Here is an 18253-nt window from a genome sequence, read left to right as displayed (position 1 = left end):
TCCATGACTGCAATGAAAGAAGCAAAAACTGCTTGGTGTCTGAAAGGAGAGCAGGTCGCCTAATGAAGGAGGGGGAGAGGCAGGAAGGATCGTGCTCTGGTGGGGCTCATTGCCGAAATGGAGGAGGAATTGGGAAGGTTTGGCAGCTCAGATGGGGAGTTCCATTAGGGGGTATGTCATCTTTCTGACTGAGGGAAAGGCTGTGAAATTTGAGGATAGGAATGGTCTCTTTTCAAGTTTGAAACCCAATTTTAAGAAGGTAACGTTAGATCTGCTGTGATTTTTTACCATTTTTGCAGTTGGCAGGATCATTTACCCTTGGTGCTGCTCTGTTATCTTTGGAGTAGAATTTCCAGCTACCTTGTGGCTCACCCTTCACGTTCCTAGCTATGTACGTATTTATATGGATTTATGTGGACATTTTGCTTTATTACAAATCTTGGCTTGGATGTTGAGCTTGTCCTTTGTGGTTGCATCTACAACACTTGCAGTTTGAGCACTGCGGCCGAGCATCCCATCCTCCTCCTGTTCTCATCTCCAAGAAGCAGGAACACCCCTTGGCAGTTAAAGTCTGTGCATTTCTGTGCAAATGGCACTGAAGTGGGCTAATAAAACCATGCCTGCTTTTGTAGTGCTTCAGCTGGTATTCAAGTAATCCATTTGAGTAGCTAAGTTCAGACTGCCTTGGGAATGCTTTTTTTTTTTTGGTGAATTCCTGGAGAGATGTTTGGGCAGGACTGCATGATGTTAGTTAACATAATGTAGGCTACAAGCACCTACACTCAGACTCAAGGAAAGAAATAAGTGTTTTCCTCAACTAATTACCCCTCCTCCCCCCCTCGTGGAGAGTGGAAGATTTTGCTGAGAAGGTAGTGTGGTTTTAATTCAGTTTTGGTCTTAATTTGGGTCTTTACAACGTGATGAAGACAAATCCGTTCACGTATGTTAAAGTCTGACCTTAGGTTTGCTCTCTACGTTCACTAATGTGGCTTAAAATATTTTAATATATGGCTTTCTAGAGTCCAGATCGATAAACCAATGGTTCTGAAATGACAGAGTGCTACGATATTCCTCTGTAATTTAAACATGATTAGCTGATGAAGGTTATGATCAATATGGCAGGGGAAAATAAATTAATTGATATCATCCTTTCAGGATGATAAGGGGCCTATTGGAGGTGGAATGTAAGTAATGAAGCTGCTGCTTCTTATATACAAGCCATTTTTTATACAATATATTCTCACTAAATCATGGTCGTGCCATCATTCATTTACATGAAGAACATAAGCCATGGACCAGTTTGTTATTAAAAATGCATTTGAGGAGAAACTGTATGCTTACTCTGCTAAACAGTACCTGCCTGTTTTGCACTGCGTCGAGGCATTTACATCATTATCTTTTGATGTTCTCTGAATAATACAGATTGAATGCTGTTAGTTTAATCACAGCAAGTTTCTGTGCGACTTCTTAAGTAGATGCCAGTCATCATTGCAGTTCTGACTGGTTTGGCAGAGACAAAGCAAGTGGCTGTAGCCTCCGTTGCAAAGTGTCAGGGCAGTTTCTTGATTTTTGGAGTAAGAAATAAGTATTGATGTGATCCAGCATGAGTTTGTATGCTCAGTGGAGTTTGAAAGCTGGGGTCTGCATTAATTTGTGTATTTGGTTTAAAGTTAAGCTGTGCCTAGTATAAATTGACATTTCAGTAGACTCCAGCATACTTGAAATTCTGTAGTATCTGAAATGGTGTGACTTTTTAAAATGGAAAAGTTGCAGGAGATGTGTGGATGCTGCTGTGTTTCAGATGGGCTCTGTTTCCTTTTAGATATACGCATATAAAATATTTATGTATATATATATTTTTAAACAGTCTGTTAACTTGTAGGTGGAGATATTAATGACAATAATTACATGAACTAGAAATCACACTATAGCTTCTTTTTGCAAATGGAGAGGCTGCTCTGAAAGTAGTGCCTCCTATTTTATTACCTGGGCCCATGATGTCAGAGGCAGATGTTGGTGATACGACTGCAGAGGTTGAACTTCCCTGCCAATATTCTGTTACGTTTTGTTGCTGTGCACCTGATTATTTTGGGTGAATTCCTGGGAGTATTTTTTCTAACTTTTCACACCAGAATTATCCCCTTCTGTTTGAGTCTTACTGGTTTAGGTGTACTTATCTGGTGGGCTGGGACAATTTCATCCACATGGAGAACAGAGCTCTTGGCTCCCGTGAAGCATCTGTCATCTTCATTGGATGCACTGTGCTCAGTTTTTGAAGCAGCCTGCAACAATGGGAAAAATTATGCTGTGCCCTCTTTTGTATTTTGTATATTCTGCATATTTTTGACTTGCCATATTTTTCAGTGTTGTCTGTAGCTTATCTGCCTGTATGTTTTGTTTTTGTTTTGTTTTTTAGTTGCTCAGAAGATCGTTGCAACGAGGAAGAAACAGCAGCTCTCAATCGGACCCTGCAAATCCCTACCAAACTCTCCAAGTCACTCATCTGTGTGTTCTGCCCAGGTTTCTGCTGTACATATCAGCCAGGTACAGCCTAAAATCAGTGCTTGCCTTAAAAATGAGCTAATAGGTTGCTTTTCATCTTGTGTGTGTAATGTCACCGCTCATTTTCCTGCTTGATGTAGGTAGCTGGCACTTCTTGAGAGGTATCAGTGATCTGTAGTTTAAAGCAGTGTTTTTAATTGTCTTTACTTTGTTTCACGTAACTGTGGTGGTGACTTACTTTGGCTTTAAACCACTTTTCATGGTACTGATTATGCCCAGCAGCCTGCTGCTCTGAGCAGACCAGTTGTCACAGTAGCAGGATTTGCTGTATGGCTTTTTAAAATCACCTCACAGTGTTTGTGGTTAATGGTCTCATTCAGTAGTATGAGCAGTAGTACCTGCTGTATCTGAGTGCTTGGCACTAGAATTTTACTATGGTTACCACTGCGTGCAGTTGTAATTGCCTGTCTCTGCTGATGCTCAGTTGAAATGATTCCACCTAACGGCCTGGCAGTGTATATCACTAATGAGATGATAGATAGAGGAAAGCGAAACAGAAAGCTGCCTTTATTTATGGCAGGAAAACACGCTGGCCTTGAAGCCAAAGTGCTGTGTTTTTGGGAACATTTGGCTAATACTAAAATTTTTCAGCGTGCACAATTTTTACCCACGTGCATTAATATTGACTTCTGTATTTCTGCTGTGACATCTTCCCTCATTGTCTTTTTCTACTGACAACTGATAATCTGTGTATATTCACAAGGTGGATAAATACAAGCTCCAGTGTTCACATACAAGGCTTCTGCAGACAGAAGAATTGTTTCCCACTGTGCTCTTTCACTCTTGATAGTTAGATTTATAGGCCATCTTGGTGTATGACCAGAACTGTGCCCTACTGTCCTGATTTTCACTGGAGCAGTTGGAAATGTCTGGTACCTACCATCTCTCCTGGCAGATTTTTAAGTCTTAAATGCCAGTAATGTCTTCTGGTGTTACATAGCAGTCCTGAGCAACCCATTTCACATTTTGTTCTATCAACCCTTCTGCTTTTTAGCAAAACCAGCATAGTAAGAATTACGCTCTCTTTGTGAGAGAGAATTTGTTTCTCTCACTTGCCATGTCAGCGTCTTTTAGAAGCGCTCTTTTAAAATTTGGGCCACTGGATGAAGGTCCTGGTTCTCCTGGTCTCCTTTTGTACCCCAATGGAAGCCTCCACCATCAAGTTAACTCTGCAGGTGTGGATGCCAGTTTAGCTATAGAGTTCTTTGCATTGCCGTGTTCAACCCAAGTACCAGCCTTACATTGTGACTCTTCTGAAGAACTGTTCATGGTGAAATATGTTCCTCATATGGAAGAACTTCTTCAGATTCTTGACGTATCAATGACATTCAGCCACTTTCTGACCGGGTCATTTCCCTTAGCACTTTGAAGTAGCCCACTGTGTAAAATGCTTTTCTCCTGATCCAGTTCCTCCAGACAGTTCTATAAGCTGATACTTTTAGACCAAGATGAATTATGCTGTATAGAACTTCAGTACTGAGACCCATCCTGTTTGGTGGTTGAAGAGGAAAGTTGCTGTAATGGAAGTGTGTTACAATGTATTTGAATGGCACAGATTCCAGTTGTGATCTTATTCTTGTATCTGATCAGGACCTCTTTTCCTCTGCTGGCTGTCGTATAGTTTTCCAAGACATCCTACAGAGGATAGGTGATGATACTTTTTACAGCCCAATTTTAGCCAAATACATCCCTGTTCTGCATTTTCTTAAAACAGTTGTGATTAATCTTCTTGTTGATAAAGCCTGTTTGGTTAAAAACATGAAATATCTCTGTTCTTAACAGTTTCCCACTCAAGGACAGTTTGGACAGTGGCAGCAAATACCAAATTCTAGACAAGTATTTCACCTACTTCTTGGCAGGAATAAGAACTGTTTGGGAAAATCAAGGTAACTTATGTGATAAGGATCCCTGAAATCTATTCCTATGATCTTGAAATAATGTTCTTTACCACATTTGTTGGCTGACATAATTAACAGAAGTAATAGCAGCTCTGCCCAAAGATGCCTGTCTTCTGAGACTATGTTTGGATCATAAACCTGCTTCACATCTTACTGTCTTGATGCGGCACTTAATGGCAGTAGGACCTTGGTTAGAGTGAGTCCTTATCCTAGACTTAAAAGAATATTACAGATGCAGTTCCAAGTTCCAGGTGGTTTTGAGGAGAATTGACCATCTCTGATCCTCACAAGAGGATTGACTCGTGTTCTTTAGAACATCTCTTTGGACGTGATGATGCTTCACTGAGGTTTCCCAGAAATGCTGTCTTTAGAAGGCACTGCCACCCGCATTCTCCACAGGAGTTAAGATCTTCACAAGTAGTGGTTACAGATCACTGCAGATAAGATGATTTTCCTTCTATAGTTAGATTGCTTTGGCAGTCCAACTTTGTCAAACTCTATGATGATTCTGTGTTCAAGAGCTTGACCTTCAGAGGAGAAAGAGTACAGTATCACCATACCCAGGCTAGCCCTTGGGGTAAATTCTAAAGCTTAATTCATGCAAGGACTTCTACACAGAGTAGTTTCTGTTTTCAAAGTGTGGAAAGCTTGTGTGTTTGGATGTGTATCTACACTTATGTTAGTAGTCCTAGTTAGTGAGCATCTAGGTCACATTTCTGGCCAGAAAATACTCTTAGGTATGCCTATGCTTGAGTGCATATGTATTTTCAGACTGCTGTCTCAGGGAATGTGAGATGCTTCCTATCCCAGTGACAGAACTCTGCTTCTATTTGCAGTAGGTACTGCTTTTGTTTTTCTCCAGCTTTTTTTTATATCGTGAAGGTGAGGGTTTTACCTGCAAGCCTTTGATAGCCAGGGTCAGTAACCTTTGGTGCAAGCAATTCACATCCATTCATGGGCTTTCAGGGCAGTACAGAATTCATGCATAGTATTTTTTTTCTCAAATTCAAGGATATCATTCACGATTTTTCACATTCTGGTCTTTCTGAACACTTCAAGGACTAGATTGAGTTGTAAGGCAAGGAAGAGCTGCTATTTGTTGAAGACATTTAGTCTTTGATGTATTCTACCAAGGATCAAGGTGTATCAGAAACTGTCATGTGAAGTGACCCCATACCTGATAACCCATCGAGTGGTTACCCAAAGATGTGTCTGTACTTTCTGCATAGTTTGTTGATAAAACATGTGAAAATCACATGACATTTGATACCCTTCTGTATTTTGTGGACTTTGCCTGTTTAAGCTCTCTGGGAGAGAACTGAAATGACAACGTCCTTGCCATGTGTGCCAGCACTTTTCCACACATGCCTGTAGTACATGACAGAGAGGGGGCCTTAAATGCCGCACTCTCCATGCTCTGAATTTAAGAATATTGCCTGAGAATTGAGTGCTGTCTTGTAGGCCCCCCCCAGCATCATTATTCATGCAGAGTATTCATGCACACTGCTTACTGGTCAGCAGTGTGGCATTCCCAGGAGATCAGCATTGCATCTCTGAAAGGTATGGGGTATATATACATACATACTGCTGAACTGCAGCTCAGGCACGGCTAGCATTTGAGCTTGCTACCTGCTGCAATCTCATAAAGATGCATTACTTATGGCTTACATCAGGCTTCCAAAAAGTTTTTTACAGCAACGGTCTAAATACATAAATTAAACTGTTGCAAGAAAAGTGCAGTCTGCTTAATCGTCCATTATTTTTCTGTTTGTGAGACCTGATTGTGGTAAGTAGTAACTAACAGGGCACCATTATCTTATTTACAGTGGGGATCACTTGGGAGAAATGTTGTGTTATAATTTGCACAATCAAATAGAGAAGTGCAAATTGCATTTAGTGCACTGCAGCATTCATCAGAATGTTTTGTATGTGCAAGATTAATTTTAAGTAATCTCTAATGTTCATTTAAAATAAATGTAAGTAGATGTATTCCCCTTTATTCACATGCACAGAGCACATGTGCAGGGAAGTGTGTTCTGCAGGACTAGGATCAGGTCACATTTCAGTTCATCTATTGGGGCACTTTTTCTTCCTTTCTTTGTCCTCGCAAGACCGTATTCATATTCCTATTAGTTTTTGTAAAGTCTACTTGCCTCTTTTCCTTTCTGAGGTCAGTTTAAATTTCAGGCTCTGACTTGATCTTCTTTTAGTTCATGAAACAGTGCAGTATTGAAGCCTGTTGCCACGTGCTGTTAATTGAAAGTCATTGGTAGTTTCACTGGTAACTTTTTTTGGATGTGCCAGCTTACTTTAGCCAAGCTGTCTTAAGTTCTCTTGGTACTCAGTCTTGAGCTCTATCAGTCTGATAGGTCTGACAGGAGAAATCTAATCTTTCCTCTGCCTTTTCATTACAAGAAAAGGCAAATGCTCCTTGGATTAACAAGTCCTAATATGTCCCAAAGGATAAGGTTGAACTGTACTGATTTCCTGTATTTGGTCTTAGTGCAGAGGGTGAGACGTACTGAAATCTCAGCACTTGTTATCTGTGTGTAGGTTTGAAATCCAGTGTGAAATTCGTATTCCGTGGCAACACAATCAAAGCTTTCTGGCTTTTGCTGAGGCAAGGACTAAACAGTTTCATCATCAATCCATCTTTGGATGTGTCCCTGTGTTTGACCAAAATCCCTTGAATAAATTGGACCCCCACCTATAATGTTGTCAGATAAAAGACAGAGCTAATGGGGCTTTCAAGAGCAACACTGTACACAAGTGTGCAGAGAAAAAATGTCCTGACTAGGGAATTTCCTGTATTTCTGCAGAAATGCACTTTTCCTTCCTCTTCCCCAAGAACAGAAGGTGCAGAAACCAAATGAACACAAATGTGTTCTGTCATAGAGCATGGGATCTCTGCCTTTGATCAAGGTTTGCTTTATTCCAACTGCTTCTAGGCTCCCTGAAGCTCTGGCAATCTTATCTGTTTTAGATGTAGAACCTGCTGCCTTCATGTTCTCCTCGAGCAGTTGAGATGATTTTTCTTTGGTGGGTGTCCCGTTATATTTGGAGAGCAGAAAAACATTGATTGCATTCCTTTGGGGTAATTTGATAAGACGAAAAAGTTCAACTTTATTCTTCCTTTGCTGTCATTCATTGGTTTTGCCTGATGGTTTTTACTGTATGCTTTCTGAATTTCTTGGCACTGCCAGATTTATACAAGTTAGAAGGTGAATATTTTGCAGCCTTTGTGTAGTTGGCTGCATAGGAACGTGTCCCAAAGATAAGTCCAACCTTCTGCTAATGCAAATCTGGCGTGCAAGGTGAACTCACTGGTTTATTTACTGGTGATGCTGAGATAAGTAAAAGCTAACATACGTTTATGAAAGTGTGCCATTTGGATTGGTTTGATCCCTTCTTAGCACAGAACTGTGACAGTGTTCTATTTTTTTTTTTTTTAAAAAAAAAAAAAAAAAAAAAAAGGTGTCACCAGGAATCTCATTTTACAGGTTTTTAAAGTCTAGCAGTCGCTATTGGCAGTGTTTACCTGTGAGGTAACTCAACTGACAGAATTGGGCACATGGATACCAGAGTGAGATTCATCCGAGTTGCTTTTGTCTTGTAACGGTGTAGTGACAAATATCTGCTCAGTATGTGCTCGTTGCCTTGACCTTGAGGTTCTTATAGCATTGGTCCACGTGCTGATAAAGATTTATATGTGTCTAGGTGCTAGAGGTATTCTGTAAATGGAGTATTGGCCATTCATGCAAGATGCATTCTAGAAATAACACATCCATGGAATGAAAGACTTTTAGGCTTTTCTGCAACAACTTGTACAGGCTCATTGGACACCATCAAGCTCTGTGTTTCCTAGCAGGAGAAAAAGATCGTGTTGCATTATGTACATCCAAAAGCCTGGCACATCTGAGAGTGAATGTGCTGCCTTGCTACAGGCAGAAACGTAAAGCCATCAGCCAAGGTAGCTGAAAGGGGAAGATAAATGTTTCTGCTGAGGCTGATAGTTTTCCCACCTAGGTCCATCTGGTTGACCAAGACCAAGTTAAAGCTGCAATGCAGAGCAGTGGCTCTTGTGCTGATTTCTCAGGTATCTTCATGTCTTGAGAGCAGCTTAGTGGAAAAACTCCATTGCAAAGGTAATGTTAAGGTGTGTAACGTCCCCGTGGGCTTTAGAGTACTTACTGGGTTGGTTCTGACTGCCACAAATTTGGCCAGTGTGTCTCCAGTTAGCAGATGTGTTTATATTTGATGCGCGTTGGGTTTCGTGTGTCATAAGCGAGACTGTTCTTCAGATTCACTGACTTTTTTTATGGCTTTGGATGCTAAATTCTGTGAGTTATATTTATTTGCCATGTGTCCTAAATTCAGTGCTCGGCTCCAGTGAAAACATGGTGCATTTTGAACCAGCATCAGAATCTTATTCAGACTGTTGGCAGCCAAGTGGAGGTAGGTGTGCGTGAAGGGAAACGTTGCCAGCAGGACTTTATGGAAGAAGCCTGTGTAGGATTACTGTGTCTGGGTGAACTAGAATGCCCAAAGTATGTTATCATTGAGGATTTATTCCTGGAAAGCAAATCACCTCAAAATCCATGAGACTGTACATCCATGCAGTAAGTATAAAATGATCCTGTAGGATGAGAAAATAGTAAAAAGGTAGCATTCTACAGAATCCTTACTGTGCTTAGGATAGAAATCTTTGCTGTGGCATTTGATTCCTGTGACAAGGTCCTGCTGAGGAGGAGAAATGGGAGAGCTGAGCTGCCCATGGATGTGAAGCTGCCATGCCCAGCTGGGGCACCTGAGGGATTGGAGGCGAGGATGGTGACTGGGAGAGGTAATGGGCAAAACCTGGACTGGATGATGCCAGATGTTGTAGCAGTTGTGGAGAATTTGTGGTGCAGTGAAGGGACAAATGGTGGGGAGTAAGTTATTCTTTGTTGGCATGGAGGTGACGTTGTATGGATCTTTGTGGAGAATTGTCTTTGTTGATGGAAGTAAAGTTTGTGAGGGTTGTGTTGTTAACGTGATGAATATTTATTTTAATCACGATTATTAAATATGTTCCTCATAGAAGTGGGTGGTGTAAGGTGCTGGGGTCAGATGCTGAGGTTTTGGTGGCTGGAATGGCAGAGCCTAGCACTGCTCTGGGTCGGATCAGAAGCAGCTCCAACTGCTCTGGAAGGGACCTGCTGCTGACCAGAGTTGGTCTGTGAGTTATGCTGGGGTGGGCCTCTGTGAGAGCAGGTCTAAAGAAGGGGAAAGTGCTTTGTAACAGCAGCTGGAAGAAAGGAGTGAGAGAAGCAGCCCTGCAGCCACCAAGGAGAGTGCAGGAGGTGCTTCAGGCATGCAGCGGCAGTTCCCTGCAGCCCAGGAGAGACCTGTGATGGAGCAGGCTGTCCCCTGCAGCCCATGGGGACCATCTGGAACACGTCTCCCCATGCAGCTGCGGAGGAACCTGCAGTGCAGCAGGAGGCCCGTGGCTGCTGCTGCCCTTGGAACTGTGCTGGAGCAGTGCCTGAGGGGTGGCCCTATGGTTTGGAGCAGTGTTGGAGCTGTGCTTGGAGAGCTGCAGCCTCTGCATCCCACACAGGATCAGCTGGGGAAGGACAGCATGCATGGGAGAGGCCCGCATGGGGCAGGGGAAGGGAGTGACCACGCAGGAGCAGCAGAGATGGAGCAATATGAGCTGCCCACAGCCGCGTTCTCCCTTGCCACTTGGGGGGAGAAGGCAGGAGAGAGTGAGTGGAGGAAGGTGGTGGTGTTTGCTTCAGTCTGTTAGCAGAAGGCAGTGCATTAAGTTCATCTCCTTGTACTGAGTCTGTTTTGCCCATGACAGCAATTGGTGAGGGATCTCCCTGTCCTTTGATCAACCAGTGAGCCTTGTTCATTGTATTTTCTCTCCCTCTTCTTTTGAAGACAAGGAGTAAGAGCAGTGTAGTGTTGATGAGCTGCTTTGTTAAATTACCACAGTTACCTTGTTTTAGCACAAAAAGGCACAAATGCATTGTTGTCAAGATTTTCAGTAATATGAAGCATGCATAGCATATATAGCTACATCCTTTTGTTTCCAAGAAATTGTGGTTCACATCCTGTGATCACCGTAGAATATTTTAGTCCTTCCTTTGTACTATTGAATGTTCTTTCTCATACAGAAAGAACAGGCTTCTTAATTCTTCAGGCATGATCGTTCTTCTTTTCTTCCACCATCTTCATCACTTGTTCTCATCTTTTTTTCCCTCCTGTGTTGAGCCTTTCAGCTGCATGGTTCTAATCTTAGATGTGTTCTGCACCTTCAGTTCCTGTTATTCATTACTTGCTTAAATTTCCTTCTTTTTCCTCCTCAGTTTGGCAAAAAGGACCAAACAGCAGGTCCTTACCACTGTGGTCCAAAAGCCATTCCTTCAGACCAGTTACTTGTTTCAGCATCTTTGGTCTCCTTTTCTAATTTCTAAGCCATTTCATAGCTGCTGAGTTTTCAGATGTTCTCCTCCTAAACCTTCCTTTGTCTGCCACAGCCCTTCCTGTGATTCTTTGGAGGAGTGATCTCTGATTTTCGCAGGTTTGTTGTGTGTTTTCCTGCAGGTTATTTACTGCCCTGCCCATTTGACCTTTTACTTGCTATCTCAGCAAGGCACCATACAGAAAGGAGAGAGAGGAAAGTGAATGTGGGGTAGATTGAGGTCAGTTCTTCACAGGTAGTTCTTCTCGTTCATTATCGCTTGCTGATAGAACTAAAGTGATCAGGACTAAAAATGATAATTCCAGCTCTTACTCTTGTATCGGCTTTGTTTTAGTCACTTGGGCCACTTCCAAATTCTGCTTGCTACTTTGTCTCTGTACCTGAAAACACTGTAGGAAAACCTCAGTCAGATCCTCTGTTAGTTCCAGTACCCCCGTACCTCTGGCTTCCTGGCAGCAGCCCTTCTCTAACTCAGAAGGAAGGGCAGATAACATCTCATATCCTTTTCTTAAAGGGAAAACAGGACACTTTTCTCCATCAGAAAGTTTGTTTCATGAGTTGTAATTCCTAACCTGTAGGACAGAGTATGAGGAACGTTGGCATGTATTGACTTTTGGAAGCGATACTCCTGGATTTGTGGCTGCATTGATTGACCCTTTAGTGCAAGCAGGAGCTTTGGACTCATGCCTCTTTGTTTTAACCTTTCTCTTCTTGAATTTTGAAAGAAAAGAAAGGAATTAAACACCGAAGAAAAACTTGAAATTTCTGAAAGAAATGTTCAGTGGATGATGCAAAGAATTGTCTCCTGCTTGGTTCTCCTTCAGGGGTTTTCCCTTCCACTTGAGATCCTGATCCTTGCTCTGACCTCTGAGGGTTGTGTTACGGAAGTGCTTGTATTGCTGTGCCTTCCAAGCAGGTTACGGCAGCTCCCTGTGTCACTAGCAAAGGGCAGTGCTGAACAGCAAACACTGGACTGCCTTCTTTACCTCTGAAGCAACCTGGTGAATTCCTAGCTTAAGCAATTAAAATGAATTGCCTCATGTGAAGTGCTGTGGGAAAATCCTGCTTAGGCATCCCATAAGTACCCTATTTTACCTTCTCTCCTTGCTTCTTATAGGAAACTCAATAGCTTCAAAGATATCTTTTCACCTTCTGATGAGCATTGCAGATCATTTCCCCTCCCATAAGTTACCTTGGAGTTGTTGTCCAGTACTTCTGCTTCTCTTCCATTGAGCTTTTCTCCAAAAGCCTCTGGAATTGTCCATCTTTGCCTTGCCTCAGTCCCCACTCACCATACATAGCATGCATGTCCTCAGAGGATGCACGTGTACCTCACAGACAAAAAAAACAAACCTGTAAATTATCTCTGCATCCTTCTTAATGATGTTTTTAATACTCGTTTGTTATGTCTAATAAAAAAATCAAAACATTAATCACATTTTGGTACTTTTCCAGTCTGTTTTCCTTGCCTTTCTGCTATTAGTCACTTGTGGCATCAGTTCATTAATAGCTCTGTGGACTCACTGAGTGACTGAATTTCTTAGGAGTCTATGATGTAACTTTACGTTTGGGCTGCTTTGATTAAATTGGAATGTCTTTTAAGCTCTGTATCCCTGTGCCAATGGTTTTCATGGCTTCAGCAAATGTCTTAAGAGCTACCTATTGCTACAGGAGCCATTTTACAGCCTTGGTGGATTGTTTTTTCATTTCCTTGATTAGCTCTCAGCGGGCTGATGATTCCAGACTAGGATTAAGTCCAGCTATGCAGTTCTGTTGCTCTAGATATTTTTTCTAGGTTTGGAGGCAGAATTGAAGTAGAAAAGTAAAACGTACAGCCTTTCCCCAGTGTTTTGCTTGCTCTTACGCTAATACAACAAATGAAATTGTTTATATCCATCTAGGGGTATATTGTGTAGAATGCCAATGTGCCTGAAATATTCGGGTTTAGAAAAAATAAATAAATGAAGGCACGGAAAAAATATTTAAAGCCTTGCCGTGGAAATGCATGGAAAAGTGGCAGTAGGGGCAGGCCTGCTGTGTTTCTGAGCTTAGGCTGCTATTCTCAGGTGCCAGGACTAAATAAGATGCAGCTGAGGATTGCAATTTCTTGAAAGCAGTGTTACCGCTGTTTAAAACTGACTTTAATCCTTGCAGACCAGTAATGGAGGAGGGAGTTTAAGTGATTATTCCTCCTCTGTCCCATCAACTCCAAGCACCAGCCAGAAGGAGCTACGGATTGATGTTCCTCCCACTGCCAACACACCAACTCCTGTCCGTAAACAGTCCAAGCGCCGATCCAACCTCTTCACGGTGAGTGAGCCAAGGAAGAGACTGTTGCTGTGTTTCTAGTCGTGCTCTGTGACCATGGCCTGAGCTTCAACCCGCTTGACTTGAGCTGGTCTAATCCAGACAGGAGTGGTGAGGTGGATCTTGAAAACAAAAGCACTTTAGAATGACAGTAGGGCTGTTCTCTTTGAGGATGTAAAGCAGTGAAGTCACCACGCTGGGAAATCCAGCGGATGAATTCTGGAGCCTTAGTGTGACTTTGATTATAAGATCTGCCCAGGTTCCTTAGGTTCCCACCTTCAGTGACCGAAGACAAAGCTGAGCCTCTGCTCCTAAACCCTGTCCTTGTTCTGAATAATTCTGCTGGCTCGGGGCTTCTTTGTAAGGTATCCAGTGTTTGTAGAGAGCTGTTGGCCATGGGAATTCTGTGGGGTACTGGAAAGCAGTTGCCCTGTGAGCCCTTTGATTACTGCTTTCCCAGAGTTAAAAGGTATGATGGAGATGAAAATGACTTCTTACTTTCTTCCTTCCTAGAATATCTGGGTTTTGCTTCATTGAGAGACAAAAAAAAAAAAAACACCAACCAAAACACTTCAACTGGTCCATAGTGATTGAACCTTTGCTATGCACAAGTGCTCTGGGAAACAAGAATGAAGCTTTGAGTGATGGTTCCCTTATTTTAGCAGTCTCGCTGTAAGCTTTGGGATTGTGTGTAATTGTGGTTTTATAATCAGTTTTTTGACACTTCTAACCGTGCTTTCTAACAAACACTCTTGTGCAAGCTCTTTGGTGACTGCAGCTATGCAGGAGTTGCATTTGGCAAGCCACGTTCTCCCTGTTCTCATCAAAAGTTTGTATTTTGTATTCCAAAGCTGATGTCCTGCTCACTTCCCAGCGCTGGTCGGCTGCTCGCTCCTATCCAGGGAAGCACTATGGGAAATGCTGGAAACTTCTAAACAAGGTCTGATTCCTCAGCCCTCAGCAAGTCAAAAGTTTTGTCCTGGTTTTGGAGTGCTGAGTGGCAGCACAGTCTCACAGGTCATATTTGATGTGCCCATCTTGCCAGTGGTATTTTGATTTAGATCTTCAGCCTCCTAGAAAGGAATGCAAATGATGAATTTTCGTTGAGGTAGTTTGAAAAATGCAAGTTGAGTGTCTGATGAGAACTTGCCATGTTTTGACACCGAGGTTTTATAGCAAGCGCGTGTGCATCTCCCTGCTGCTCGCAGGGCTTGTGCTGAGGAGCACTCGTGAGTTATTAACTCCACTAGATGTCAGTGTCATCCTGGAAACCGAGAGCGCAGCCATAAATCTGGGAGCCGAGCCGAGACCACCAGAGCTCGGTGGGAGCGTGTGCCGACCATTTCCTGCCTCGAGTGTGCATCAGGCGCTGAGAGGGCTGTTCAGATGCTGTTGACATTTGGAAAACTGTGGGTGATTTATATTGGAGTAGGTGTAAATTTGAGAAAGCGAATGAAGAGAAACATACGCGTCTGCAGTCGAGGAAGAGCTCTGAGAGGAATATGAAATCAGCTGCGTGTTACCAACAGATTGAACAGACAGGTTTGCAGTAACTAACAGCACAGGGAGAACCGTCTTGCCTCGCACAAGAGGATGTTGATAGTTGTCTTAATGCCAGATAACCTGGGGAAGAATCAAGTGCTGTGGGGAAAAAAAAATAATGTCCTTTCAGAATTAGTTTTGTCTTTTATGTTGTGACCATATTGAACACAGTGTAATCCCTGTCCTGGAGTTTGCTGACCCTGCTCCTAACGCTGCTCTCATGCCATGTCAGCCAAGCTGTAATCTGGAATTACCAGACTGAACAAATAGGTGAGATGTCTATAAAGAAATAGATGGCCTGTCTGCTAAGAGCAAAACGTGAAGCTGTGTCAGTTAGCTGTGTTTAGTTTGCTGTGCTTCTTTCCTGGACTGTTACTTGCATACGATTAGTACCGCTTGCATTTGTCTAATTGCAAACTGACCCTTGTTACATCCCGTAGGTAATACGTTTAGTTTCTTCCATTAAGTTCTTGTAGCACTGGAAGAAAATTGGGTTAAGCAGAAAGAAGATGTGATTTTTTTTTTAAAAACCTCTTACAGCTTTTGATTTGGAATAGGACCGAGCATTTTAACCATGTTAACCATTTTAAACATGTGCTTGCTGAAGCACATTATGGTGGTATGTGATCGTTACGACTTGGGTGGATATTAATGTTTTCTGCAATAGGAGGCTACCTACTTCGGCTTCAAAATAAAGCAGAAGGGTAAATGTCTTTTGTTTTTGCACAGTACAACTAGGGGTGATTAAACTACTGTGCAGCACAGGTGAGGATTTACACTTCAGCAAAGCACTGGTTGTTACTTCTTGTTGGATTTCTTGTGGGCTGAATGAGCTTCAGGTACAGTGAGAGGCAGCTCCGTTCACATGTCAGTATTACCTGTCTTACGTGATTGCAGATTTGCAGTCATGACCTTTTAAAAAGTTAAATAAACCTCTAGTTCAGTGTATTAGAGACCAGTACTGGTACTTCTTGGGCTGTGGGTGCAGGATTCTGGTTGTGCCCGAGCTCAGCTGCTGTTTTTTCCTGGGTTGAAAGCAATCTCGTTTCTAGGCTCTGATTTGGGAAAGGTTTAGTGTTGACGTAAGGCTGCATATGACTTCTGGTGCAAAGGGAAAATAGGTCAAATGGCATTCAGGCAGGTTTTGTTTTTGTTTTGTATTTTGATTTTTTGGGACCTTCTCTGGTTTGCTGTAAAGTTTTAAATAGGATTGCTGGAAGCATTAACGTGACGTCAGAGAAAGTCCTAGCAAATGTTGATCCAGTGTGGTTTGGTGTCTGTTTTTTTAATTTATATGATCTAAAATGAAATGGATGCATTATAAATACAAAAGCATGAAAGTCTGGGGTACCTCTCTATTTGGCTACATGGTATAAACAGTGGAGCCTGATAGAATTCTCCCTTTGAAAACTGCGTGTACTCTTATTACCAGTAGCCAGAAGGGATTTGACTAACATCCCTTCCTAGATTTCTATGCTTGAAGCATTTGGCAACGTTTTGCTTTGTAGCATTTCCCTGCTATGTGCAGCGTTCGTTTCTGCTGCAGTCACTTTTCTGCAAGAGAAGATGTGATGATTTAAAAATAAATAAATGAGTGCATAGTATTTAGATTGCTTTTCAGAGACGGGATCCTTTCTTTTAAAACAAGACAAAAAGAAACATTCAAGTTGACAACTTCCCTCCCAAGGATTTGGCTACCTTCATTGAGTTCCTTTAAAATGTCACTTAGGGCCGCTTTGCGCCATTGAAGCATTGTTTTGTGTTTTATTATTGGGAAGTGGCACTTTCAGATTCAGAAATCTGTCTTGAAGGAAGAGGAACAATAGTGATCTTGAACATTGGATTTCATCCCTCCCACTTGTTTTGCTTTCTTTCATTTATTCTTTGTTTAATTCCCTGCCATGTCATTCCATTGCCCCTAACCATAGTAACTAGTGATAGGAGCCTGCTCCCGGCAGAGCCGGGAAAAGCACAGCCTCCCCGCTGGGTAAATGTGCTGCTTAGGATGCTGTTACTTGAAGTCTTCCTCCGTGGGCTTTTTCCCTCCCCTTGCCTCCTTCCCCTCGTCCCCTAAAGCAACGCTTGGGGCATTTTCTTCCTTCCATCCCTCTGCCTGCTGAATGGGGGAATATGGAAAATGGGTATTAAGTCCCGATGTCACTGCCTTTCAGTCATGCCTTTATGCCAAAAATCAAACTCGGTGTCTTGTACTGCTCTGGTTCTCATTGGCTTTCCGTTGTGGCACTGGACACCGCAAATGCACTCGTTTCATACATCATCTGTGATTTGAAAAGCGCATGAAAATGTTTTCCCATTTCCAATATTGTGTGAGTAATGTTCCTATTGAAAAGTAATGGAGTGAAGTTGTCACTTGTCAGATCAGTTATTAAGGAGGATGACTTTCAGCTCTTCCTTTTCTTTCTCTTTCTTTTTTAAAATAAAATAAATCTGTCAAAATGAATATACTTGTGTGTTCTTTCACAGTAATCGACCAGGATCTGAATGACTTCTTAAAACTCCTCTAGTCACGAAGGGAGCTCTGTGAGCTCACTCCATAGGGCAGTTCTCCTCAGAGAAAGCCAGGTCAAGTTTTAAACGTTGATTTAATTTTTCTCTTGTTGATGTTTCTTCCCTCTGTTCACGAGAGTGTTTTTCAACCTCAGCAGGTACCTATTCTTGAAATTCCAACTTTCTCAGTGTGGAAAAGTAGGGGAAGAAGAACTGTAAATTTCAAAGATCAAAGATCAAAGTTAAATGAATGCAATCAGAGGCAGTGTCATGGTTGATGATCTTTCTAAAAACCTACAGATATTAGTTATATTACCCATATGGGTACATATTTATGTATATATGTCAGATTTTCTCAACAAGAAGCTGCAGCCTTCTTCAAGTAGCGCTATAAACTTCAGCAATGTGATCTGCTGGCTGTTCAGGCAGCGAGGCTGGAACTCTTTGAAACCCAAATCCCATTTCAAACAAGTGGAGGGCTGCAAATTGGAAACGGTAATTAGGTATTCAAATTCATTCAAATGTAGGGACTGTCGTGTACTTTTGTAGGTTTTCCCCCTCTTGCTTTGAGTATGTTTATATGTCAAAATACTTCTTTATAAAAAAAAAAAAACAAACAATAATAACTAACACCAACTTTGTTTTTGCTCTGCAGTCTCGGAAAGGGAGCGACCCAGACAAAGAGAAGAAGGTCCTGGAGAGCAGAACGGACAGCATCGGGAGCGGCCGTGCGATCCCAATTAAGCAGGTATGCAACCAGCTTTCTGCTTGCCGTGCTCAGAGATGCACTTCGGGTCTGCAGCGCCGCGAGGCCGGCCCGCGCTCCAAGGCTTGTTTGATGTGCTCCAGTGATGAATGTGGAAGTCACTCACTTGACATCAATTAGGAGAGGTTCCTATGTGTATTAAAATAGGATCATTAGAATAAGAAGAGGGAAAATGTGACAACAGGCCTAATGAAGTGCAGT

General features: G+C 42.3%; 1 protein-coding gene across 2 annotated transcripts in view; it reads left to right on the top strand.

Moving 5' to 3' along the window:
- Positions 1-18253, top strand: part of AGAP1 (ArfGAP with GTPase domain, ankyrin repeat and PH domain 1) — a gene marked incomplete at both ends in the record, with an annotated part of 281406 nt that overhangs the window by 113192 nt on the left and 149961 nt on the right. For both annotated transcript variants that reach the window (XM_079538941.1, XM_079538940.1), the window contains 3 exons: positions 2417-2544; positions 13084-13239; positions 17942-18034. In XM_079538941.1, coding sequence (XP_079395067.1) covers positions 2417-2544; positions 13084-13239; positions 17942-18034 — 377 coding nt within the window. The remainder of the gene's footprint in view (positions 1-2416; positions 2545-13083; positions 13240-17941; positions 18035-18253) is intronic.

The sequence above is a fragment of the Tetrao urogallus genome (genome assembly GCF_951394365.1).
Source record: "Tetrao urogallus genome assembly, chromosome: 8".
NCBI lineage: Eukaryota > Metazoa > Chordata > Aves > Galliformes > Phasianidae > Tetrao > Tetrao urogallus.
The sequence above is the reverse complement of the archived record's forward strand: the minus strand, read 5'-3'. Positions and strand labels throughout refer to the sequence as shown.